The following is a 25669-nucleotide window of genomic DNA, read 5'->3' as shown; positions in this document are numbered from 1 at the left end:
AAACCCCCTGCCTGCCCTCCCTCCCCTTTGTTTAACCAGTTAAATGGGATGTTACCTCCCTGCAGTGGGCCAGATCCTCAGCTGGTGTAAATCAGCATCATTCCACTGAATCTGTCCTATTGGCCTGGGGCAGACCAAAGCCAGCTGCTGTGTCTGCCACGGGCTGCATCAGGCTTCGGATCCATAAACTTTGGGGCACACAGGGGTGGGGAATCCATGGCTGGATTTTGCTGCTTGGAACGATCGTGATGCTGCTTGCAAGGCTGATTAGGGTCATCCTTGTGGGAAGGATGACTAGACCCAGGGTGTGTCTAGACTACTCCTCTCTGTAAACCTCTGTTTTTTGAAGAATACTGGATCTGTCGAAAAAGGCTTTATTTTCCACAGATCCACGTCTAGACTTCTGTTTTTTTTAAAAAAAACTCCATTTCGAAGAAAATAGCGGTGGCCATGTTTATGCTAATGAGGCGTGGGGTATTTAAATCCCGGCTTCATTAGCAATTTCGACATGCTTGATTTGCATCCCTCTGTCGACAGAGGCATGCAGTCTAGACGTAGCCCCAGGGTTCAACTAATGTTGGGGGACAAATGATGACAAAACAGGATCAAGATGTGGGGGTCACAAGTTTAAAACAAGGCAACCAGACGGGGACACCGAGAAAAGAACCCCAGACAGCGCCCACTGCTCCTCAAAGCTGTCAATGGAGCCATTGGACACTGCCCAGAGGAACTCTGCCTGGATACGTGACACTAGGGAGGAACGGAAATAGGCCCCACAGTCGCAGAGCACCCCCTCGTCTCGCATCCTCCTCCTGGTATAGTATACAATGGTTTTCGCCAGTGCCAGGAGGAGGTTGACGAGGAAGTCTCGTGACTGTGGGACCATGGATAGGGTGCGCATAAATGATGAGGTGTGGGGAAAAGTGCAGCTAGAACCTCAATAAGAAGTTCTGGAGGAGCCGGAACAGGGGCTGCAACCTGGCGCATTCCAGGTAGGCGTGCGCCAGGTTTTCCCTCACGCCGCAGAAAGGGCAGGTGTCCAGGATGGGGGTGAACTGCGCCAAGTACACGCCCGTGCTCACGGCTCTGTGAAGGAGCCGCCAACTGGTGTCCCCAATGGGCCAGCGTATGTTCCACCTTAATCCCGCGGCCCATTGGGGTTCTCCACCCTTAAACAGTACCGTCTCACTCGCCCCACTCGCCCTGCCCTATATCCGCCCCTGTCTCTTGTTGTCGGGGCGGAACACGAGGGTGAGGAAAGGTTGTGTGTGGAGCACAAGCATGTACAGATGTTCTCTTGGTGCGGTTTGGGAGCAAACCGGTTGCAGATCTTGCAGCCAGCTGGGGGTCTAGGGATGGGAAGGCCGGGGGGTGGGCCGGACTGCGGAACAATAGACGGAGGGTTTGCAGGAAGGGAGGGGCAGGGCGTGCCCTCACACAGGGACCACTGCAGGAAATCGAGAGCGGGCTGCGGCAAGGCCGCCTTCACCTCCTGGAGTAGGTGCAGGGCAGTTTGTGGGGTGGAGAGCCCCATGTGCTGAGCGAGTGCTCAGGGATCTACCCAGCCCCCCTGCAGTGGGGTGGAGTGGCTGCACACTGACCCGGAGGCGGAAGAACCCCTCCGGGAGGCCTAACCAGTGACACCCCCCTTAGCCCAGGGGAAGAGAGTTTTGGGTGCAGGTATCCCCCTAGTAAGAGCCCGAGTTAAGTTGGCAGTGAAGACAAACTGAGTGTGTTTGGATGGGTGGGAGAAGAAACTGGATGTGTTTTCCAAGTGAGCCATCCTGAAGCAGTGCGTTGCACCCCTAGCCTTGTAAGCCTGGAACAGCTGGTGAAAGAACATCCGAGCGGAAGCCAGGCAGGGCTCGCTACCCCCTGGGATTGGCAGTTGCCCGGCAGGGTTGTCAGCTTTGGGGTGGAGCCAGTGTCACACATGAAATACTCCAGCTTTATGGGAGGATTTCACTCACTCTCTCTCTCTCCTCCTCCCTTTGCAGCCCCAGCCTCAGGTTGCTGCGGGGAGGAATCTTTCCTTGCCCTTTCTGGGAGTGAAGTGCACCAGGCAGATCAGCCCAGCTACGGCGGGGGAGAGATCGGAGACGGGAGAGATTTGGGGGAAGCAGAAAGTGGCCTTGATTGGAAAGAAAGGAAGGAAGGAAAAGAGTGAGTCTCCCTTCTCCGGCAGTGTAAGTACTGGTTCTTCCTGGCTACATTTCACCAGCATTGCAATGTAAACAGAGCAAAGGTACGACCGAGTGGGGTTTGCTTTTAAAGGAGCCGTTCTCCTTTTGTATCCCTCTGGCTTCCCAGCACGGCTTCCCCGCTGGGGACTGCGGATCTCTTCGTGGCACGGGTCCTTTGTGGGAGAGGGCATGACAGTAATTGGGGGTCAGGTGGACAGAGGTATGTGCCAGGCATTGAGGCAGATCAGCCGTATGCCAAATGAAGCATATTCTGGTCTCCTTGATAGAAGAGATTCCTGTTTGTGTTTTGGTGGGAGGCATTTTGTTGCGTCTCTTCTCCCCCCCTCCCATCCCCTGCAACTCTTTCTCCAATACCCTAAGGCGTTTGCTAGCAGGGCATGATATTGTCTTATCTTTGAAGAAAGCCTGCAACCTGGGAGAGGAATGGAAAATCTGTTGCCTCCAGTATGAAACTTTGTGAGGCTGCTGTTAGATGGCACATGGTGGGACATCCGTTCACGTGCTCAGGCAGGGGTCACCCCCCCTGGGCGGGCACCTTCCCCACAGTGCTGCACTTTTTGTGGCTGCCAGTGTCTGTTGCATCTCGCTGTCACTCTGTCACGTTCTCAGGTACGTGGGGGAACTCGCCCCATACGTGGCTTCCTTCAGCTCTCCTGCCCAGCCACGGGTGGGGAGAAGTTACGGCGGTTCATGCCTGCAACCCAAATCCCCACCATGCCAGGACTAGAATTGGCACCAGCAACGCTGCAACAAGCTGGCTCTTCTGCGGATGAAGCCCAGCCAGAACAAGAGCTGCAGCGGGATTGGCACCGTGGGGGCATTCACTCTGAAAGGGACGAAACATCAGCCTCCTGCCTCGGCTCTGGCATGGCTTGTTTGCACCCTGTGCCAGCGCAGCAAATGTGTGTGGAGGGGAGAGCGCGGTTGGCATGCTGCACAGGCAGCAGGCAAAGGGTTAACAGCAGTGGGCTTTGTTGAAGTTGAGGGGTGGTATATGTGGATGGAGCCCAGGTTGCTGCCGGCAACCCTGTGGGCATTTTCGGTGGCAACACAGTTTGGGCAGAGTGGAAAAACAAACCACAGGCTGAGTGTGCAATAGATTTCCCATGGGACCTGCGTCAACTCACTTATCCTCTGTGCCTCAGTTTCCCCATCAGTGAAAATGTGACCTTGCGTCTCTCTGGCTGATTTCCCCTTTCCTGACAGCATCTCGGTGAAGACCTGAATGTGGTCTGCAGCACGGAGGAGTGTGTTCAGTGTTGTGTTTTTGGGGAAGGCCACTTTCGCTAACTAGCCACTTTTTGTTAGTCCCTGGAATGGATGCTTACAACAGGTTTCACTGGATGGTGTGCATAGTAATTGCGTCGTGTGATCAGACACAGTGAGTGACAATGCAGTAGCTGTGCACCCTGGCTTCTGAATTGGCTCTTTTAAATGTGGCTAATGTATGCCGGATGTATTTATTGTGGTGATAGGTAGACTCTCTGAGATGTGACCCCATTATGTCAGGCTCATATACACAGTGTGAGAGACTCCTTGCCTGAAGTTGTTTACTATCTAGGTAGACAAAAGAAGAATTGTTAGCTCTATTTTTCAGAAGGGGGAGCAGAGACAAGATGACTTGCCCAGGGTCACTCGGGGAGTCAGTGGCAGAGCTGAGAACCAAACCCCAGTACCCTGAATCCCAGGCCATCTTCCACTCTCTGTGTATCACGTGCAGAGCACCTGTGTGCACATGACACTGACTGGACTCCAATCACTCCCCAGACATGTTTGCATTCAAACTTTTGGGCTGTACCCACTTCTGAGTCCTTCAGTCCCTACTTAGTCCTTCTGGAGACCAGCGGATCATTCATTACAAACCCGGACACACTTTCCTGGCTTCATTCCGCACCTGCAACATGAGCCAGGTTGTCTAAGAAAATCTCTTGGGTTCACATAATCATTTGAACGCCCCTGGTGCTGTGCTGTATGCATCTTCACAGCCTCCCTTGCAGGAAGGTTACCATTTCACAGATAGGGAAATGGAAATATGGAGGCAAAGTGGAACTGGTAGAGCTAGAACCCTGGATGCCTGACTCCGGGCCCCGTTCTATCCTCCAGCCATGTGGAGGTTCTGAAATGCCTTCCGGGATGAGTTTTGCTCTGAGTTATTGATGCATCAGCTCCTCCTCCTTCCCCCACCCCAAAAGTCAGCCCAAACAGACATGGCCTGGATTTGCATCCAAGCTGCATTTCTAATGTTTAATAAGTGTCTAAATCTGGAGGTCACTTGGCTTTTTTCAGCAAGTGGCATCCAGGTGGGGGATTCATTGTGTGTCTTTATCCCTTCCTGGCTAACTCACAGCTGCTGTCTGGAAAAGAAACAGAAAACAAAACCCCACCTGTTGGTGGATGTAGAGGTAAAGGCCTAGATTGCAATCCTGCAGGCAGCTAGCTCTGCAGACTCTGTATTTGGACTCTTACCAAATACAGCATCCTGGTCACGCTTTTTCATTTCTAATCAAGGTTCCTTTTAAGGGCGCATTTTGCCTGCAGTCGAAGCTGCTCCTCTGCTACCCAGTTGTTTAGCCCCTCACGCCATTGGCCTGCCGCCGTTGCTGGAACAGAAGCTGGAGTGAAAATTACTTTCAGACTGCTGTGAAAAGCAACTGAGCTTTCCACTGTAGGGCAAATCCACACTGATGCCTCCTTACTGCTGTGGTCTCTTGCGCACGCTCTCTCCTTTTGTGCAATCCAGTCTTGTCAATTTTCTGGCCCCAGTTTGAGGCCAGGAGTCTGCTATCTTCTGCGTTTCCTAGCTTGTTTCAGCTCAGCCACCACAGCCAGGGGAAAATTATCTAAAAAACTCTGCACCTACGCAAAAGTTGAGTTTTCAAGGGTGCCCGGCACCCTGCCGCACCCAAGGATGCAGATATTTTCAAAAGAACACAGCACTCAGTGCATGAGATCTCCTGAAAACCTCTCCTATGGAGGTACCTGCAAGGCAGCAGAGCTCTCTTGAAAGTTCTGGCCCGTGGGCACCGTGCAAAATGGGCCACATCTTCCAAAAATGTGGCTCGTGTTTTTTGGCAGCACCTTTCCTTCAGAGGAGAGACGGTCCTGTGGTTGGACGTGGGTTTAAGTCCCTGCTCTATGGCAGGCTTCCCATGTGAGCCAGAGTACACCCCTGAGCCTGTCGCTGTCAGCTGCCCTTCTGCAGAGTGGGAATGGCAGCCATTCCCTGCCTCCCTGTAGCAAGGAGAAGTCCCTTGGAAGGATTGTGTGATGCTCAGATGCTATGGACATGGGCACCCCTCAGCACCTAGAAGAGTGGGAGACACCAGGTTAGAAAACTCATTCTCAGAGCACTTCCTGAAGGTCAAACACCTTTAAAGTCTCAGGGTGGGCACCAGCAGTCCAGACAGCACGAGTCACGTCGGAGTTTTGAAGCGTGTAGCTTTGCAGTGGCAGGCAGCCTGCCTGTCTGCCCCCCACAACATGCCCCTCGGGCACTGGAGGCCCTTCCTCCACCACCTCCCAGCATTTTCGGAACATCATGAATCTTCCAATTCGCCCTCTGTCCCTGCTCCTCCCTCCCTGAGCTGGAACAGCTGTGAACCGGTGCTGGGAGTGAGGGGGAGGAGAAGGTGAGTGCAGGACTCTAGTGCCCCAGTGTGTGAGAAGGACACAGAGGAAGGGGGCAGAAAGGAGGTGTACAGGCCACAGTTGGAACCCAATGAGTCATGGGCTGCAGGTTTCTCCCCACTGGTCATGAAGCCCACTGAGACGAAGGAGGGCCCCTCACTAGTCTTGCTTGCCTATCGCTGGCCTAGAGGGGCGACGTGGTGGTGGGCAATATAATAGCCCTAGCGAGTCCGGGCAAGAGACAGTAACTGCCCTCGTCTGGAACTGTCACATGACTTCACCTCCAGCTCTGTGTGGCATTCCTGTTAAGTACCCATTTCCTGGTCTCCATGCCAACCTCCAACGTCTCCAGAGGGCAGCCGGTGTTTTACTTGCAAAATCGATTATGCGGCACGATAATGAGGAAAAAAATAAAACAACTCTCCAGCAGTGGCTACATCACGTTGCCACCTGCTCTCTTTGCACCTGTGCATCTTGCGTGGGCTATTTATAGGGCACCCTGAGTCAGCTGGGCTAAGGCAAGGAGAAGTTTGGGACCAAGACATGGGTCGCCTGCTTTCAGATGAGCAAAGTCATTCTTCCGCTCTGCTCTGGGTTGATTAGGCCTCAATTGGAGTATTGCGTCCCGTTCTGGGCACCACATTTCAAGAAAGAGGTAGAGAAATTGGAGAGGGTCGAGAGAAGAGCAGCAAAAATGGTTAAAGGTCTAGAAAACATGAGCTATGAGGGAAGACTGAAATAAATGGGCTTGTTTAGTTTGGAAAGGAGAAGACTGAGAAGGGACATAAGTTTTCAGGTATCTAAAAGGGTGTCACAGGGAAGAGGGGGGAAAATTGTTCTCCTTGGCCTCTGATGTTAGGACAAGAAGCAATGGGCTTAAACTACATCAAGGGAGGTTTAGGCAGGACATTAGGAAAAGCTTCCTCACTGTCAGGGTGGTTAAACACTGGAATAAATTGCCGAGGGAGGATGTGGAATCTCCATCACTGGAGATACTTAAGAGCAGGTTAGCCAGACACCTGTCAGGGATGATCTGATGGTGCCTGTTCCTGCCATGAGGGCAGGGGACCGGACTCGATAACCTCTTGAGGTCCCTTCCGGTTCTATGATTCTGTGAGGGTGTCTACGTGAGCAATTAGTTGGCAGCAAACTGGGTTGAGAGGCTGCTCTGCACTAGCCTGCCATGCACTAACTCAGTGCTGACCCTGCTGGCACACGCTAAACACTTGATAATGGACTTTAATCTACTCCTGTTTGAAAGAGGACTAGAGCAAAGCCTGTTCTGAACCACATAGACAGCCAGTCCGCAGCGTGCTAGTGAAGGGGGATTCTCACCCCAGCTTGCAATGAACCAAAGATAGGGCTACATTGTGAGTTTACATCAGTATAATTGCAAAGCAGTGAACAATCCATGCCTCTGAAATGCAGGTATGCTGACTTAACTCCCACCTTCCCCCCTCTGCCCCCCTCCACCCCGGTGTAGACAGCACTGTGTTGACGGGAGGGCTTTTCCCATCAATGTAGCCACTGCCTTTTGTGGAGGTGGAGTAACTGAAGTGCTACAGTGGTGCACCTGCAGCATTGTAAGTGCAGACCTGCTGTACGTGTTTGTGTAGGGAAACCAGTATGTAGGGTGGCAGAAAACAAATTGTAAGGTAAGTGCGGGGGAAGGCATGTGCTGGGCTCTAGGGATTAGGGGAGAGGCACTAGAGAAGAACTCTTTAGACTGGATTGGTTAGATTAGATAATGGGGGTTATGGTTGGTAGAGAGGAAGGATCAATATAGCAGTCATGCTCTGAATGCCAACTGCAAGTGTCCTGTTATCACAGCACAATCGAAGTGGCTTGAGGAGCAATCGCATTGCCAGAGAAGGTTTAATAGTAGCTGCAGACAAGTAATTTGAGTCCTGAATCTGCCCTGCCTTTCCAGGTATGCTTATAGGGGGATGTCCCATGCTTCAGATCTTGATTTTCTGGAAGCAGTTGGATGGGAGAGAGAAATCCCCACACTAGAACAGCAGGAAACAGGAGTCAGCCTGCAGAGGTGGATCATGCACTGAGCTGAGAACCAGGAGATCTGGTCTCTAGTCTAGGTTCTGCCACTGACCAGTTAAGAGACCTTGGGCCTGTCACTTCACTGCTCAAAGTCTGTCTTGCCTAATTTGTTAATGAGCTCTTTGAAGTAGGAACAGATGCTTACTGAGTGTGTGTGTGTGTAGTGCCTTGCCTAATGGGGCCGTGATCTTGATTGGGGCATGTAGGCATCAGTGTACTATTAATAGCAAGATTTTAAAAACGCTGCTTTTTAGGTACTGTCAGCACGTACCTCTTGCCAGCTCTGCACAGCATTTCAGGAACTCACGGGATTGCCAGTGCAGAGGTACCAGCTGTCAATGCACGAAGAAGAAAGCAAATAGGGTGAGGTGATATTAACTTTAAAAAATGCATGTGGAGGGTAAGGGCAGAGATGCTACATAAACCACCTAGGAAAGGATGGCTGTGCTAATGGAGATACATAATTAGTAATAATTAGTGTGTTCTGATTAGCTCAGAGTACCTTCTAAACATTAACTCTCACAACACCCTGGAGATAGATATTATTATCCCTTTTTACAGAGGGGTAGACTGAGGCACAGAGCAGCTAAACACTCCCTTGTGCATGCTGACCTATGCCTCGTGGGATGAGGTTTACCGGGGAGGTCGACCGCAGAGCGTCCAGACTAGCGTGCTGAGCCGACAAACAGCTGATCAGCACAGAGCTGCAGCCATTTAAATTTAAACGAAGCGGTGATTATTTAAATCGCTGCTTCGTTTTCCTATGCCCAATAAACAAATCTACATGGCTCAGTCGACGGAGCCATGTAGTGTAGACATACCCTAGGAGTCCTGGCTCCCTGCTCCCAATGGAACACATATCTGTTTCTTGTTTTCCTGCTTTTAGAAGAGCAGGCTGGGGTGAGAGTACAATCAGTCAATGAAATTATCTGGTAAAAAAAAAAAAGCTGGTTGCGTTAATGTCACCTTAATCCTGCAGCTTTTTAGCTTCAGGGCAGCGGGCTCTCTTAGGAAACAGAAGATGCTTCTTCTGTTACCAGCAGCAACATCCTTGTACAGGTTGAACCTCTCTAGTCCAGCAACTTTGGGATGCGGGACCAGAGAAGTTACCGAACCACGGGAGGTCAGTATGGTCTAGCAGCATCACTAGAACTTCCACTGCTTGCTGGGCTCTTAGAAGACATTTAGGGGTAAATTAGAGCACAGAACACAGAGCCAGGGCTGGTGGCTGTAAACAAACTTTATGGGAGAGTGGGAAAATTGGCCACACTCATGATAAGTGAACATCCAGCTAACTACGATCATGCCGTACCATGGAGGTTGCCAGACCAGAGCATGCCGGACTAGAGAGGTTCAATCTGTATAGCTAACGACAGCACTAGGGTGGTGGAACCTATGGGAGAGGTGGCAGTGATTCTTTTCAGACATTGCTTAGTGCTGGAATTTTTTTTTTTTTTTTAGGAGACAATAGGAATTAGGGCTACGTTTGTCAAGGAATGCAAATGCTTAACTCCTATTGAGGTCAGTGGGCGTTAGGTGCTTAAATGCCTTTAAAAATCAGACGACCCAGTTGATGCAGCATGTATCCTGTTTGGATGCCTTTGGCTAGAGAGTAGGTACCTAGCCGGTGCCAATGAACTACATTGTGCCATGTGCTTAGCTGGGGTGCCAGGGCATAGCATAGATGGAGTAGTCCAAGGGGGAATTCTCTCTGGAAGGGTTAAGGCCAGACTTGGAGAGGTTCACCATCAAACAAGTTCCCATTATAACATTCTCTCCTGCCCGGTAAATGTTTCCCCAGCCACCACATCGAATATTCAGCATCTGGCTTCGCTATTGAAACGTGCTAATAGGGAATTTAAATCAGATGAGGGTCGAGAGCATTTTCAGTCCACGGACATCTGGGAGGAATTTAATCTATTTCTGCAAGATTGGGCTCAGCTCATGTTCTATTCTATCCTGCTGTTCTAGTGTTGATCCCACGCCCATCCTTGTGGTCTCTGAGCACCTTCCCAAGATGCATTAAGTGATATAACTGGCATCAGATGCATAGGGTTCTCTTTCTCTTTTTCCTCTCCCTCGGGCAAGAATGCTCTGAGATTTATTTGTTTCGATTACGATTCGGTGTCTGCCATGATATGTGTATTGTTAAGGTCATCAGCCACCCTGAGCGTCAGATTCTCTCTTTCTCTTTCTCTTTCGCTCTCGCTCTCTCGCCCTGAGAGGTAACTTAGGGTTTGTCTACACAGCATTGACTCAGCTGCTTTGATGAAGCACCACTGTGCTGATTAGGGATGTAAGCGGCTCGTTGACTATCCGATAAGCGAAAGCTTATTGGATAGTCGACTAGTCCCTCAACCAGTCGCCTTCCAGCCCATCCTTGCTTCCTCTGTTAGAGACAGCAAGTGGGAGGGAGCAGGAGCCGGTGCTGGGGAGAGCCAGCTTAAAAGCCAATTCCCCCCAGCACCATCTCAATGGGAGGCAGGGGGGTAGCAGGGACTGGGCACGAGCCAAGAATCAGCTGATTCCCGGCTCGCGCCCAGTCCCAGACGCTGTGCCTCTGCTTTTTAAATGTATTAAGAGCCACTGCGGCTCCCCGGCTTATCCAACTAGTCAATGGAAAATCCGTCGATTTGTTGATTAAATGAAATGTAACATCCCTCGTGCCGATGGATGAGTGCTGCCTGTAATTACTTTGCCTCGGAGAGAGGCAGAAGTTACATCGGCAGGAGAGAGTCTCCCAATGCCATAGCATGGTGCAGAAAGTGCTTTAAGTCAATGTGACTTACGTTGCATAGGGCGAGCCTGCTGCCCCGGGCTCTTTAAATCACCACCGGAGCCCCGGGCAGTGTGTGCCAGGCTGTAATGAAGGGCTGGCTGAGGGAGGCTAGCCCCCAACTCCGCCCTTTCTGCCAGAGGCCACGCCCTTTCTGGAGCCCCAGAGCCAGCCTCCCTCCCCACATTGCCCAGGGCCTGGCTAAGTCTGCCACCTGCCCTGCACAGGGGGGCAGGGGAATGTTGTTTTCACACCCCAGAGCAGCATAAGTTCCATTGACTTAAGAAATAGTGTTGACCAGCCCTTAGCCTTACCGGATTCCCATGCTCTTCTTTTGAAAAGAAACCTTGAGGCTACAGCTCCTACAACTCGTTTAGGAAGATTCTCAAACTGAGACCCACGGAGCCTGGGGTCTGTAAATTGCTGCCTGGGGCTGGTTCTCGTTTTTCCAGGGCTAAATGGTATTAATAGTTCGCTTCAAAGCATCTCAAGTATGTTGTTTGCTACGAGTGACTCTGGCAACTGCTGTTGCTGCCACAGGGAAGTTTGTGATCCAGAATGGGAAAGCGGGGGCGAAGGGGTTTGATCTTCTTCTTCTTGGTCTCTTGTTTTCAGAGCAGATGCATTGATGGGACCGCGTGATACGGTCAAGCCCTGTGAGTGACCTTACCACAGTCCTGGCACCTGAACTCTCCGTCACAGCTCTCACTAGCTGTTGTGACTTGTCTGTGGGGTCTGAAACAAACAGCTGGCATTTAAACTCCCCCACATCCATCTAGTTTTGGGGCTTGGAGTAAAGTGGGGGGTTGGGAGAGGAATTTGATCTGTTTCCCCAGCAGATATGAGACCCAATTATTGGGTTATTTTTAAAATTCAGATTCTGAATCCAAAAGAATTAACCTCTTGGGCTGATCTTAAACCCTGCAGCCTTGAAGCAGTTGTAAATGCGTGCTTTCTGCCAAACGGGGGGAAATTTCAACTTCCCGTTTATTCGTATTATTTATTGAGAATTAAATAATAATTTTAAAAGACAGGTGTCTACCCAAAGCTTTATGCTCTCTAAGGCTATGTCTACACAGCAGTGTTATTTTGGAATAACTGACGTTATCCTCCAAAGCATAGTCCGCGTCTACACAGCAAGCCATTATTTCGACATAATGTTGAAATAATGTCAGGCTGGAGAACTTCTTACTCTGGATCCTGTAACCCTCATTTTACAAGGAGTAAGGGAAGTCAGAGGAAGAATGCTCTTTCTTGGACTTCCTGCAGTGTAGACTTAAGCTATTTTGACTTAAGCTACGCAATTGACATAGCTCAAGTTGCGTAGCTTGTTTCGGCTTTACCCTGCTGTGTAGACGTGCACTTCCACACTACTAACAATCTTAGCAGCATTTAAATGAGCCATTCCTAGATACATTGCTATATTTCCTCCAGAAATGTCACACTCCCATCTGCCCCCCTTCCTCATCTGAGGAAGTGAGTTGTAGCTCACAAAAATTTATTTTCTAACACTCTAATAAACTTTAAATGGGACTCCTTGTTGTTTTGGCCTTAACCCTGCCTTTGTACCTTGCAGTGCAGGGGTGGGCAATAATTTTTGATGGAGGGGGGGCACTCCAAATATTTGATAATAGTCAAGGGGCTGCTCTTTCATGATATTAGTGGAGGCGGCGTAGGGTCTGGGCTGGAGGTTGGGTGTGGAAGGGATCTGAGGAGTAGGAGACTGGGATGAAGGAGGGGACGTGGGGGTCTGAGAGGGAGTTTGGGTGGAGTAGGGGGTTGTGACTTGAGGCAGAAGATTGTGGTGCAGGGTCCGGAAAGGGGTATGGATGCAAGAGAGGGATGGTGGCAGGCTGAATCTGGTAGTTTGGCAGGCCAGATCCAGCCCGTGGGCTGTATTTTGCCCGCCCCTGTTCTAGTGTGTCAGGTTTTGTTCAGTAGCCGGGTATATGTTGGAAAATGTCATTTGATTAAGGCCGGCGTTATGGTACTGAGGTGTGGCCAGTACTGTTGCTCTTCATCCAAACAGTTCTCACAGGGGCCAGATTTTCAAAGGTACCTAACGTCCATTGATTTCAGCCTTTCCAAATGTGGCTATGTCTTCAGGCACTTGAATACCTTACAAAAATCCAGCCCAGAGTGCTTTAATGAAAAACACGATGGTCGGAATCTCTTCCCACCGATGGATGCAGGGTGACCACCTAGCGGGAGAAAGCCAAACTGAACAGGAAAGGCGGTGAAAAGTATTGCTCCAGATCTGCAACTGGAGCCAGTGGGTCTGTGCTGACATGCACCAGTGAAAGCGCTGGCCCTTTTGCATCCAGCTGAGGCTGCAAAAGGAGCAGAATGGAACCGCTCCCTGACTTGTACATGCGCTATCACCAGCAAACTCTGACGGCTGGAATTGTGGATTTCGTGTCCGATTCGCCAGCACCATCCGTGGTCTCCTGGAGTATATAAATAATTCTGGCAGGACTCATTCACAGCGTGGGGAGGCCCAGGCGATGGCGGCACAAAGGGCCCAAACGGGAAAGTAATGAAGACTTTGGGCACTAAGCCACGAGGTGGTGATGGTATCGGACTGTTAAACTAACGGCTATAAGATTAGGACCTGAAATCAGAACTCTGGGGTTTGCGCCTGGCCCTGCCATTGATTGGCTTTGCGACCTTGGATGAGTCGCATCTCCTTCTTGTGCTTCCAGTTCCCCATCTGTATGCGGGGGATACTCCTTCCTGGCCTCATGGGGCCAGCAGGTAAAAATCACATACAAAGGAAACGCAGCAAAGTGTTTTCAAGGGAAGTGTCCACCCACCCCCAGACATTTACTGCTCCTCTTGTTTCAGAAATCCCCTAGAAGCAACCAGCTTGTAATTATCTCAGAATCATTATCTGGTAATTGCATAAATGGCCAATTCCTGCTCCTGACCTCTTAGGAATCTGCCCTCCCCTGAGCACAGACAGTGTCTTTTGTCTAGTCCCAGCACAAATGGCCTTTGGGAGGATTACAAGTCCTGCAGAGAGAAAGAATGCATCTCCACTTAGCAACAGTTGTTAAATAAGCAGTCTGGGGCTGGGCCCAGTTCTCAGTGGGTGCAAACCAGCATAGTTCTGTGGTGTAAATCAGAGTCTTCGTTGGAACTATGCCCATTTACAACAGTGATGTAGCTATTCTATTCTAAGAGGGGTAGCCAAGTTAGGTTGTAACTTTAAAAACAATGAAAAGTCCCGTGGCACCTTAGAGACTAACTAAAATATATAGAATCATGATCTTTTGTGGGCAGATGAACTGAAGTGGAAATGACAAAAACCAAAAGATACATATTTAAGAGCAGAAATAGTACCTGTCAATTATAGGACTCGTGTTAATGAGGCCAAGAGGGCTGGATATGTTAATGAGGCCAAAAGGGATCTAGGGGTCATAGTGGACCACAAGTTGAATATGAGTCAACAGTGTGATGCTGTTGCAAAAAAAGCAAATATGATTCTAGGTTGTATCAACAGGTGTGTTGTAAGCAAAACTCGTGAAGTCATTCTGCCGCTCTACTCTGCACTAGTTAGGCCTCAGCTGGAGTACTGTGTCCAGTTCTGGGCGCCACATTTCAAGAAAGATGTGGAGAAATTGGAAAGGGTACAGAGAAGAGCGACAAGAATGATTAAAGGTCTAGAGAACATGACCTATGAAGCCAGGCTTCATGAACTGGGCTTGTTTAGTTTGGAAAAAAGAAGATTAAGGGGGGACATGATAGCGGTTTTCAAATATCTAAAAGGGTGTCACAAGGAGGAAGGCGAAAATTTGTTCCTCTTGGTTTCTGAGGACAGGACAAGGAGTAATGGGCTTAAAGTGCAGCAGGGGAGGTTTAGATTGGACATTAGGAAAAAATTCCTAACTGTCAGGGTGGTCAAATATTGGAATAAATTGCCAAGGGAGGTGGTGGAATCTCCCTCTCTGGAGATATTTAAGAACAGGTTAGATAGACATCTGTCAGGGATGGTGTAGGTGGAGCTTGGTCCTGCCTTGGGGGCGGGGGGCTGGACTCGATGACCTCTTGAGGTCCCTTCCAGTCCTATTATTCTATGATTCTATGATTCTATGTGTTCTATACGTAGCTTTTGATGTGGAAATGCAGATGATAAAGGCAGGAAAAATTGGCTTTGTAATGTGCCGGCCAGTTAATGTCGTTGTTCAAGCCCAGGGTAACGGTGTCAATTCTGTAGATGAATTCCTGTTCTGCAGACTCTCTCTGTGATTGGTTAGTGAAAAGCCTTTGTATTCTATTCTCTTCTTGGTTGTTATTTGTATAACAGTAGCACCACATGGCATCTAGAACCCAGCTGAGACTGGGGTTCTGCTGTGGGCAAATGACAATCCCAGCCCCCAAAAGTTTTGCAATTGGAATAGATAGGACAGAACAAGGCTAGGCAGGAAGGCATTATTTCCATTCTGCAAATGAGAACCGAAGCGCAGAGAGATTAAGTGACATGCCCAAGGTGACTCTGGAAGTATGTAGCAGAGTAAGAAATTTGACCCAGTCTGCATTATTCAGGTGCTTCTATTTTGCCCATCACAGGTGTATCTGGTCTGCTGTGTTGTCTGCCAGATATTTAAAACAGGTAACAAATCAGTAGAGCCCCGCAAATCAGTGGATCTCCGTTTTATATCTGCAGATGTCAATGCAGATATCGCAGCTCATTTTTGTGGATGCAGATACAAAATTTTGTATCTAGAGCCTTGCAAAATTGCAGATATCCGCTTAATATCTGCATTTGTGGATGGCAGTGCGGTTATCCGCCGCTCATTGTTGGGGATACAGATGTGGACACACATTTTGTATCTGTGCAGGGCTCTCCAAATCAGCCTTGTGACTGGACTTCTTTATACCTTGATTTTAGCATTCACGAATGATGCCAGTTTGACCACACTGCAGACTGAGGCCGCATGCCAAGTACTGCCTGGGTGCCTGGGGGGTGTCAACAAAATGGCCGTGTCGTGTAGCACTGTCAGGGCTCCCCAACCTCTGCACTCTACCGACCATATCTAGGAGAGAGCTCGCCTCCTCTGCAGCCCCCTGGGTTTGTCTCTACGATAAAAGTTTCCAGTGTGTTCAGCACTCATGGAAGGTGGTAAATGAATTGCCCTGGCCTGTGTTTACTTGATTCAAGGCCTGTGGTTACTCGGAAAGCAGGTTCAGCACAGGCATGCATTGCCACAGCACTACCAAAGTGCCTATAGTACCGATCTGCAGGGACCTCCCTTCTCCATGAAAGCGTGGCTCAGCTTCTGTGGACTCTTTGCTCTGCTGAGCCTGGATACGTTTCCACGCAGAAACTGGAGTGGAACCATAAACTCCATGCTGTGTAGGCCATACGCGGCCATTAGACCAGGGAGGGGCAATTTATGGCCTTGTGTGGCCCATGAGACATTTTGTTTACTGTTGCCCAGATGCAGGGTTGCCAGATTCCTCTGGTTTCTGTCCGCCTAGGTTTCCCCCCCCCCCTCCTGGTGTTAAAGTGACACGCATGTAAAGCCAGGGCATGTGAAGGGAGGTGCGTGCTGATTGCACACAACATTTAGAGAGCTGCGTGCTCCCTCTGTATCCAGTCAAAGTGCTGCTACAGTTCAATCAGCAGCACACCACAAATTCTAGATACACACTGCCCTATCCCGGGAGAGCGTCTTGATTACGACAATCTTGTGGCCCTCTGAGATAAGGAGGGTGGCCCTCTCACTAGCCTAGTTCGCCATCACTGCATTAGACAGCACCGCAGAGCATATACCGCATGACGTCCCATCGCAATCCTGTCCCCTTTTTTAGGAAGGTGATGGGATGGATTGTAAAATTCTGTCTAGTGCAGAGGAAGTCAACCTGTGGAACTCCTTGCCAGAGGATGCAGTGAAGGCTAGAACTTTAACAGGGTTCAAAATTGAGCTAGATAGATTCATGGAAGTTAGGTCCATCAATGGCTATTAGCGAGGATGGGTAGGAATGGTGTCCCCAGCCTCTGTTTCTCTGGAGGTGCGGGACAGGAGAGGGATCATGTGAGGATTAACTGTTGTGATCCCTCCCTCTGGGGCATTTGGCATTGGCCACTGTCAGCAGACAGGATACTGGGCTGGATGGACCGTTGGTCTGTCCCAGTATGGTCGTTCTTATGTATGAAGATTCTGCGGGGCTAAGCCTAACTTTCGGCTCATGTGGTCGGGGGCGGAAGTCCCACTGACTGCTCTGGGAAGAGGAGCAAGGGTCATTTGTATTTATTTATTGTGAGGCATGCCGGAGGGGGAGGATGACAGCCATGCAGACTTTCAACAGGCCTTTTGAAACACACAGTCAGAAAGGAGTTCCTGTAGTCCTGCTCCTTTAGCCCAGAGGGAAAACGGAGACACAACCAATTAAAGCTGAGTTCAGAGAGGCCTACAGCTCAGAAGACATTCCTTAGGTCATAAGCCTCTGCTTTGCTAGAGAAGGCAATTGAAGCTCCCTGGAAAGGTCTCAGAGGGCCATAGGTGAGTGACAGCTGGCTGGGCTGGCTTGCATAGTACTGTACTAGGTTTAAGACAAACATTTAAGCTGTGTGTGTGGGTCACCTGCACACCTACTGGGTGTGGTCCACTAGACCGCTTTCAGAGAGGAAGAATGAGTTTGCTTTCCAGCCTTTTCTGTGAGCCAGCTGGCTTTTAACTCAAGCGGAAGAGGCTTCTGCATGCAGCTCCAGAGGTCCCCGGTTCGGCTCTGCCTGTCGGTGCTACATGCGCACGCATACATATATATGTACTGCATCCTCAGTGATCTTTTTGGCCCCTTCAATCTGGTCTCTGAGGTCTTTTCTAAAAGACTGTGTTACATGCAGATAATGCCTTCACTTCCCCACGTACACAAAACTCTCACCCAGTGAATGCCCTCTTGGTTTCACTGCTGGTTCTAGCATGCCCCTTCCCTTTATCACAGGGCTGGCCTTACCATGGAGCGAACTGAGGCGGCCTCCTCAGGTGCCAGACTGTGTGTGTGTGGGGGGGTCCACTAGGACCCAGAGTGTAGAAAATTGTCTCTGCTGCTGGTGCATATGTATTCTCTCTGCTCTAGATGCACAGAGAAGAACTAGAGGACACCAAATGAAATTAATGGGTAGCGGGTTTAAAACTAGTAAAAGAAAGCTCTTCTTCACACAGGGTATAGTCGACCTGTGGAACTCCTTGCCAGAGGAGGCTGTGAAGGCTAGGACTATGACAGAGTATAAAGAGAAGCTAGATAATTTCATGGAGGTTAGGTCCATAAAAGGCTATTAGCCAGGGGATAGAAATGGTGTCCCTGGCCTCTGTTTGTCAGAGGCTGGAGAGGGATGGCAGGAGACAAATCGCTTGATCATTGTCTTCTGTCCACCCTCTCTGGGGCACCTAGTGCTGGCCACTGTCGGTAGACAGGCTACTGGGCTAGATGGACCTTTGGTCTGACCCAGTACGGCCGTTCTTATGTTCTTATGAGATGGTGGAGTGCGGTGCTGGAGGAAGGAGGACACGAGACATAACAGGCAGGCAGGAGAAAAGGGGGCATGGGAGTGTCATTTGAGCTCCCCGCCTCGAGTGCCAAAATGTTGTGGGTAAGCCCAGCTTTACCAGTCAATCTCCAGGCCCCCAGCAGGCACAGTGACAGAACTTCCACAGCTAGGATGAGCATTCCTGGTACCGTCAACCATCCGGATTGTTGCATGGTTTCTAAAGAGCTGCGATTGTGACATTTCAGAGACTTCAACTGCATGTTGTCGTGAATTGCTGTCAGTCAGATCCAAGGTGCAATTCTGCCAGGAAGCAAGGAGATTGCAAACAAAGCCCTTTTGACTCATTGTCCTGCAGAAGGGCTGGGGGAAAGGGATCCCTGGGAGTCATTTTAAATCCATGAAAACAGGATCTGTCTCTCAAGGGAGAGATTTCATAAATTAACATTAGCAACATGTGTTTGATTTAAGCACGTAATCCATTCCAATCCCCTCTTATTAATGGTTAATTGTATAATTAATGGCACTGTGATAATGGTGTGGTTTGTGCAGCTAACTCCCACGTGCCCTGCTGACTCAGTGGCTTTCACATCCGAAGGGGGTGTGGCATAGTGGTGAGAGCAAGCCAGTTAGGAGGCTGTGCCTTCTGATTTGCTGAGTGAATTTGGGCCAGTCACATCTGTAACACACGAACTTGTCTTTCAGGGATTTTGTGAAGCAAAAGGATGAGCTGCGAAGTAGGGATGCAAAAAGTCGTTTAAAAATGTAAACGTGTCACTGTTAAAAATCCTAGTGGTTACATGCATTGCGGCCTCTGCAGTATAAAGCTTTAAACTGCAGAGCCTGCAGCAAAGCCTTCTGCGGAGCCAGCATGTAACCTGCAGCGGGGGAGCAGGACCAGAAGCAACAGGACACGCCTGCCACTGACAGCTGGCCTGAGCAGCCCCTGCCTCTGATGGACCTCATGGGGCTGAAGCTGCCCTCTTAGGGTAAGGGTTAGGGTTACACTTACCAGTTAATCATTTACATCCCTACTGCAAAGGAACATTTAAAATTACCTTTTTTGCTTCTTGAGGTACAAAGACATCCTCCAAATTGTCTTTTGCCTTCTTGGTGCTTTGGGGCAGGAAGTCTTCTTGTGGGTCTCAGATGTTGTTTGTGAGCACTTATTCCTGGAATGAAATAGTGTGCAGACATTCTCTCTCCAAAGTGTCCATTGGGATTCAGTAGGTGTTAACCAAAACAAGGATATGTTTAAAAGTCTGGCAGTAAACCTCTTCTCCTCTCACTTGCTTGCCTTTGTTGTGTTTCCTTTGTGAAGTCACACTTGTGGCACTTTTCGGATACGGAGGCAGCAGTGCTTTACTCGTGTAAACGTGTAAGCACTGAAAAGTGCAGCGGTTACACGTTTACCTGAATAAACACTTTTTAACATCCCTAGTGTGGGTGGAATATCGTAAGACTCTGCGATAGCCTGAGTTAGGGCTTGGTCTGGAGACATGGATTTTGTCTACTTTTTAAGGTGGGACAACATTTTAAACCAAACTCTGTATTATAACTGGGTCTCCCTAGTGTAGAGAGATTCTATTTGTAGACTGGGGGAGGGTTCCCAATTGCTAAAGCCATGCTGCGTGCTTTTTCTACTTGCACCCCATTTTCATGGCGGGGTGAAGGGGGTTCTTTATTCCTCCAGGCATGATGGTGCAGGATCCCCTAACCGAGTGGGCTGTCGGGGAATGATTTATTCTGGATACATCGTTATCGTTTGTTCAGGGTCCTAACAGAAGGCAGATAATCAGCAGGCGTTCGCATTCCAGCAGGCAGCTGCTGGCTGAGGCTCCCTGGCTGTTGCACTCCAGCCAGCATTCCACGCTTAAGGAGGATTGCAGAGCAGGGGTAAGGTGCTGGGTAAGAGAGCCCCAAGCATAGAACCAGTACAGCATGGCCAGCTGCTGCAGGGCAAGCCTCCCTGCCCGTATGCCTCAGTCCTGACCCGGAAGGTTAAGGCGGGGGTCACTTCTAGGCCTCACGAGTTCATTCGGTCTCTATGGGCAAAGGAAAACACTGAAGAATTCATGCGAGGAAGCTGCGTGTTCTTGCCAAGAGAGGGGTTGGAGATGCATGTGCTGGGGTGAGGGCAGGTTGCCACATTGTTGGCAATTTGGGCATTCGTTTGCTAAGCATGTTAATAGGTAACTGGTTATGGGTAACTGGTCAAACCATTACCCAGTAAGCAGCACTCTTAATGGGTGATGCTTACCAGATAATGGGTAACTGGTACCTGTGAACAGTCTTGGGCAGAGGGCTGCTTCAGCCCCGCCAGGCCCGCCCCCCCGTCCCTCCCCATGCAGGGTTGCTGTCTCCCAGCCCGCGTGGGCTGGGAGCTGGCAGGAGCAGTCGCAGCAGCCCCCACGGGGGCAAGGGAGATGGGAGTCACAGCAGCAGCCCTGTGGGGGAGAGAAGAACAGGAATCCAGCGGGCGGGGGGGGGCACTTCCCGCACAGCCCTCTTTAATCAGTTCAGTGGGATTTTACATCCGTATTGTCCATTGGCCTGCAGCCCACAAAACTCATTGCACAAAAGGCTGCCTTGCATCTCCCAAATCACCACTGCGCTGGGTCAGATTTGCACCAGAAGCCAGCGACCCTGGGCTAGCTCCTAGCACAGTGAAAGTCAGCGATGGAGGTAGCCTGGCCAAGGACCTGGCTCTTACACTTTTTGGTCTTTGGTTTCTCAACTCCCGAGCCCGCTGCCAAAACTGCATCTGTTCATACTGCTGATCAGCCCCGGATCCTTGCAAGGCCAAAACCCTTTGTGCATGAGAGAGTGCATGGGGAGGAAAGTTTGGTAATATTGGTGGCCAACAGAAAGGCAGCCAAGAGTACTTGGCTCCCTGCAGTAGATGGGGACAGGTGCTGCGGAGAGTGGTGACTTCTGAAAGTGGGAAGGTGAAACTGACCCAGAAAGGAGCGACTTGGAACCCGTTTCTAACAGTGGGCACAGATAATGCATGTGACCTGAGCCAAGGTGAGCGCTGCCAAAGGCTGCCAGGCCATGTGGAATGTCGGCTGGCCCAGAGCAAATGGGAACACTTAGAGTTCATCTGAGAAAGCTGTTTGTTCTGCAGCAATTGTGTTTTAAAGAGCCGCTGGCATCAAGGTAAACAATCTGAGCTCCTGCCAAGCATGCAGCCCAAACCAATCACCTTATCGCAGCAGACCCTTGGCAGCTGCCGCTTGGCCTAGGAGGATTTTATTTCCTTTGTTGTCTTCCAGTTTTTACAGGACTTTAATAGGCATAAGTTCCGTGCTGTCTCACAAGCCATCTCCCCTATTGCCAGCCACCCACGGTCACCCCCTCTCCTGCTTTCAGTCAGCATAGGTGCAGCAAAAGGGAGCGTGCACAAGCCGGGCAAAATACCTGCTATGGATCTTGGAATGTAGCTCTACCAGCAAAACTTGAAAGATCCCACCAGGATTTCAGATGAGGCCGCTTAGAGACCCACTCTTACTTAACATTGACATTCAGTTACAGCAGCAATTATTTTGGTGGGCTAATCCATTCTGTGAAAAGTGTACTCCAGCACCTGAGCAGCAGATTGGCTGTACAGAGATGGACTTGTTAAGGCATCAGGCTGGGAGTCAGGAGTCTTGGCTTTGATTCCCAACTCTGCCACAGACTCTCTGTGTAACCTTGGACAAGTCACTTAATGCCTCTCTCTGCGTCGATTCTCTGTCTGTCGAATGGAGATGACAGCATTATCTTTTGTCTGCCTCTTCTGTTCGGACTGCAAGCGCTTTGGGGCAGAGACTGTCTCTTAATGTGTGTGTAGGAAAAGCACTTTGAATAACAGGGTGCTAAATCTCCAAGCGCTCCTATAATAAGACTAACCGTAGTCTTGGGAGGCAGGAGCCGCTGGGTCTGATCCCAGTTCTGATTCCCTCCGGGATGTGATTGAATCTCAGAGCCTCATCGGTCCCATAACAGGAAGCCAGCCTTCCGCCCTCACTGGCACTCGCCAGCCAGTGACATGGGAACTCTGCATAACGGTATCTCATGGCCTCACAAACCTGTGAGCCTCTGCTGGCTTCACTGACAAGCGTATGCTGACAAGTGGCCTCTTCCTGCTCTCACAACCTTCCTTTGGAGGCTGCCTCTGCATGGCACTATCCTTGTGACTCTTGCACCCCCGGGAAGGACCACAGATAGGGTGGCCATTCATCCTCTCTTATAAAGGACAGTCCTGTGTTTTGCTACTGTACTCAGCCCTCTGTCCTCTATTGATATGAAACAGGGCGCCTTTATGGTCTCTGTTTTTCTCTCAAGACCAGAGGTGAACGTGAGCTGGTGCGCCCCAGTGCGGTGCTCCAGCAAGAAGAGGCTCCAGCTGGCTGGGACTCTTGGTTGCAGCTGCACCCAGCTGGGCTGGACTCTCAGGGCTGTGAACTTGCCCCTGACTCCTTGAAAGTCAGAGGAAGAAGAAAAAGAGCAGCAGTGACGCAGTATATGTGGCTGCAGCGCCTCCCCCCAGCCTTCCTGAAATGGAGCCCTTGCCCCCCCCTTCCCCCCAGCACTCATCCCTGTACAGCCCTCGGCCCCTCCCCCCCAACACTGATTCCTGAACCCTCCACCTCCTCCTACCCTGGGCTCCCTATGCACTAAATGCAACTGTCCTCTATTATTGAGGTACCTTGATGGCCTCCCTAACCCTTCACCTGTGACTCATGGTTCTGCTGTGACAAAGCTTCTTGGGAGCAGACTTCAAATATCTGTCATATGGCAGTGGAGGACTCTGATTTCGTTCTCTCTCCCTCCCCGCCCCCCACCCCCGATTCCCTTTCCCCTCAACTTTGTCAGAGAAACATTTTTGGCCATGAATTGCTGTTTTCTCCCTGCTGGCGTCTCCGTTTCCACACGTCTCCCCCACAGGTACTTTCCAAACGCTCGGCTGCGGGTTTTCATGGCTAGGATTGCCTGGTTTTGAACAATGCCCTTTTGAGTTTGGTTAGCACCTGGATAATGTTATGTTACTTTGGAGGGGGACTATCTACCCCCCCCCCCCCACACACACACAACCCACTCACACACCTGGAGGTGGGATGGGCTGCAACTGAGCAAGGAATTGACAAAACTGGATACTGTTCCCAGCTCTGCCTCCGTATTGCTCTGCATCTTTCAGCAAGTCACGTGGGGCCAGATTTTTAAAATTATTGAGGCTCATAAAGATGCAGATATACCTCACTTCTATTGAAACCAATGTGAGTTCAGCTTCTAGGTGCTTCTGAAAATCCCACTTAGCACCTGCCTGCACCTTCAAGACTTTAAAAATGTGGTCTTTAACTTCTCTGTGCCTCAGATGATACCTGTCTGTGTGTCTAACAGCAGGGCCCTGGTTCCTTACTGGGGACTCTAGGCAGAACAAATAATAATGTGTCTTGCTATCTGCAGAGAAGGCTTAGAAAGTGATTGGTTTTGTTACTAGGAGGCTGCCAAACGTGATGGTTGTTTGTGCTGTGCTTTGAGATCCTTGGAGAAAAAGGGTTGATTTGTGACTTTTATTCCCAGGCCGCTTTCAGATTTCTTCAAGCCCCTGCGTTTCCTCCCCCGTGAAGCGAAACACACGTGTGCATGCAGGCACACGCACATCCAGAGCCAACCCAGGATGGGTGCACAACTAGCTTAAGGTTAAATGCCAGATTAGCTCAGTCCTTGGCAAGGAGGCAGAATTGTGGGGTTTGCTCATTTGCTTGCCGTCATATGACTCCTAGAGCTTTAAATAAAACAGATTTGGAACCCCGAGGGAAAGGGTTTTAATGCCTGATTCCAAAGAGTGGCAGTGCTGCCGCAGCTCATGTCCTCCAGGCAGAAACCAAGTCAGAATTGCTTCTGTAAATTGTCCTAGAAGGGGGAAAATAGGTCAGGAACTGTGTCTTCTTTCATTAGCCTCTCTTGTGCTGCTGCAGGAAGATCCGGCTGAGTTCTTGGGGCTTGTTTTTAGATTCACATCAGCCCTGAAGAGGCCTGGGTTGGAGCTGAAGTCTGGAGGGCATTTTAGTCTTGCTCATATCCGTTTGGATTGCATCTCTCCGCCGCTGCCGCCGCTCCTGTTTCCTGAGAGCCGTGTACGAGGTGATGGTGTTTCAGGTAATCTAAGTGCTGACCTGGCATGGCAGTCTCACAGGAGGGATGAATAGCTTTGAAATCTAGGTATGAGAGAGTTTTGTGGAGCATGGATTGGCAGAGATTCAGGCATTTTTATAGGAGGATTGTATCAATGCGAGGCAAGACAAGTTGGATGCTGTGGGAAAGGCTCTGATATTTCCATTCCTGTAAGGAAGATGCAGAGAGCATACCAGCCCTTTATGCTTCGGGGGGGGAGGAGAGGGGAGGGGAGGATTTGTGCTTATAAAACGTATAGCTGTGTTTATTGAAAGGGAAACCCATTTGTTGTGCCCTAAACATGTTCTTTTCCATACCATGCAGATTGGGGGTGGGGTGCGGAACTTGGCCATGAAGTATCAGGCTTCCCGATCTCATGGGAATGAGAAACTGCAACTGCCCCAACGCTGGGGGAGAGGACAGGGGGAGGAGGAATGATAGCACTTTAATATCTGTGGGGGTCAAGGCATTTTGCAAAGGAAATCGGGCATCCGAGAATCACAAAGCACTTTATAAATAATAGCTCCCACAGTCCCTCTGCCCAGCAGGTGTATCTTGTTGGTCACCATTTTACAGAAGAGGAAAACTGAGGAGATGAGGAACTCAGGTGACTTGCACAAGGCTATAGGTTAGTCAGTGGCGGAGGCATAGAATCATAGAATATGATAACTGGAAGGGACCTGGAGAGGGCATCAAGTCCCATCCTCTGCCCTCACGGCAGGACCAAGCACCATCTAGATCATCCCTGACAGGTGTCTGTCCAACCTGCTCTTAAATCTCTCCAGTGATGGAGATTCTGCAATCTCCCTAGGCAATTTATTCCAGTGTTTCACCACCCTGACATGTAGTTTTTTCTAATGTCCAACCTAAACGTCCTTGACACCCAGTCCTATTCCTTCATACAAACATAACAATGACCATACTGGGTCAGACCAGTGGTCCATCCAGCCCAGTATTTCTCTCTGACCATGGCCAATGCCAGGTGCCCCAGAGGGAGTGAACAGAGCAGGGAATCATCAAGTGATCCCTCCCTCGTCGCCCATTCACAGCTTCTGGCAAACAGAGGCTAGGGATGTTTCAAAGCATGGTTGTGCAGCCCAGCCCAGCCTGGCTAGCAGGCCGTCACAAGAAGGGCTCTACAAAACCATGCAATAGAACAAGTTCTTTGAGTAAATCCTGAGTAAGTGTAGAGCAGCTCACGTTGCTTGTTGCTGAGGTCTTCCCGCATGTCTGTATCCATTGAACCTGCCAGCAGGTGGGGGTTGGAGTGAGCACTAGGCAGGATCTTTGATTCTGTGGCTGTTGTGCACCAGTTGTCTGCCCTCTCCTTTCCTCTGCACCAGAGGTGGCTGCATT

General features: G+C 50.0%; 1 protein-coding gene across 2 annotated transcripts in view; it reads left to right on the top strand.

Moving 5' to 3' along the window:
• CDK18 (cyclin dependent kinase 18) overlaps positions 1–25669 on the top strand; it is a 116666-nt gene that overhangs the window by 28173 nt on the left and 62824 nt on the right. The window contains exon 2 of one of the 2 annotated variants that reach the window (XM_075910460.2): positions 1998–2186. Coding sequence is in view for 1 of the 2 variants with exons in the window: in XM_075910461.2 (XP_075766576.2) it covers positions 23968–24298 (331 nt within the window). In the remaining variant the exon portion in view is untranslated. Of the gene's footprint in view, positions 1–1997; positions 2187–23314; positions 24299–25669 lie in introns of those variants that run through there. The other variant, XM_075910461.2, reaches the window with a different exon arrangement.

This window comes from Pelodiscus sinensis, chromosome 27 (assembly GCF_052426305.1).
Source record: "Pelodiscus sinensis isolate ZL-2025 chromosome 27, ASM5242630v1, whole genome shotgun sequence".
Taxonomy (NCBI): domain Eukaryota; kingdom Metazoa; phylum Chordata; order Testudines; family Trionychidae; genus Pelodiscus; species Pelodiscus sinensis.
This window is presented reverse-complemented; position numbering and strand designations above follow the sequence as displayed.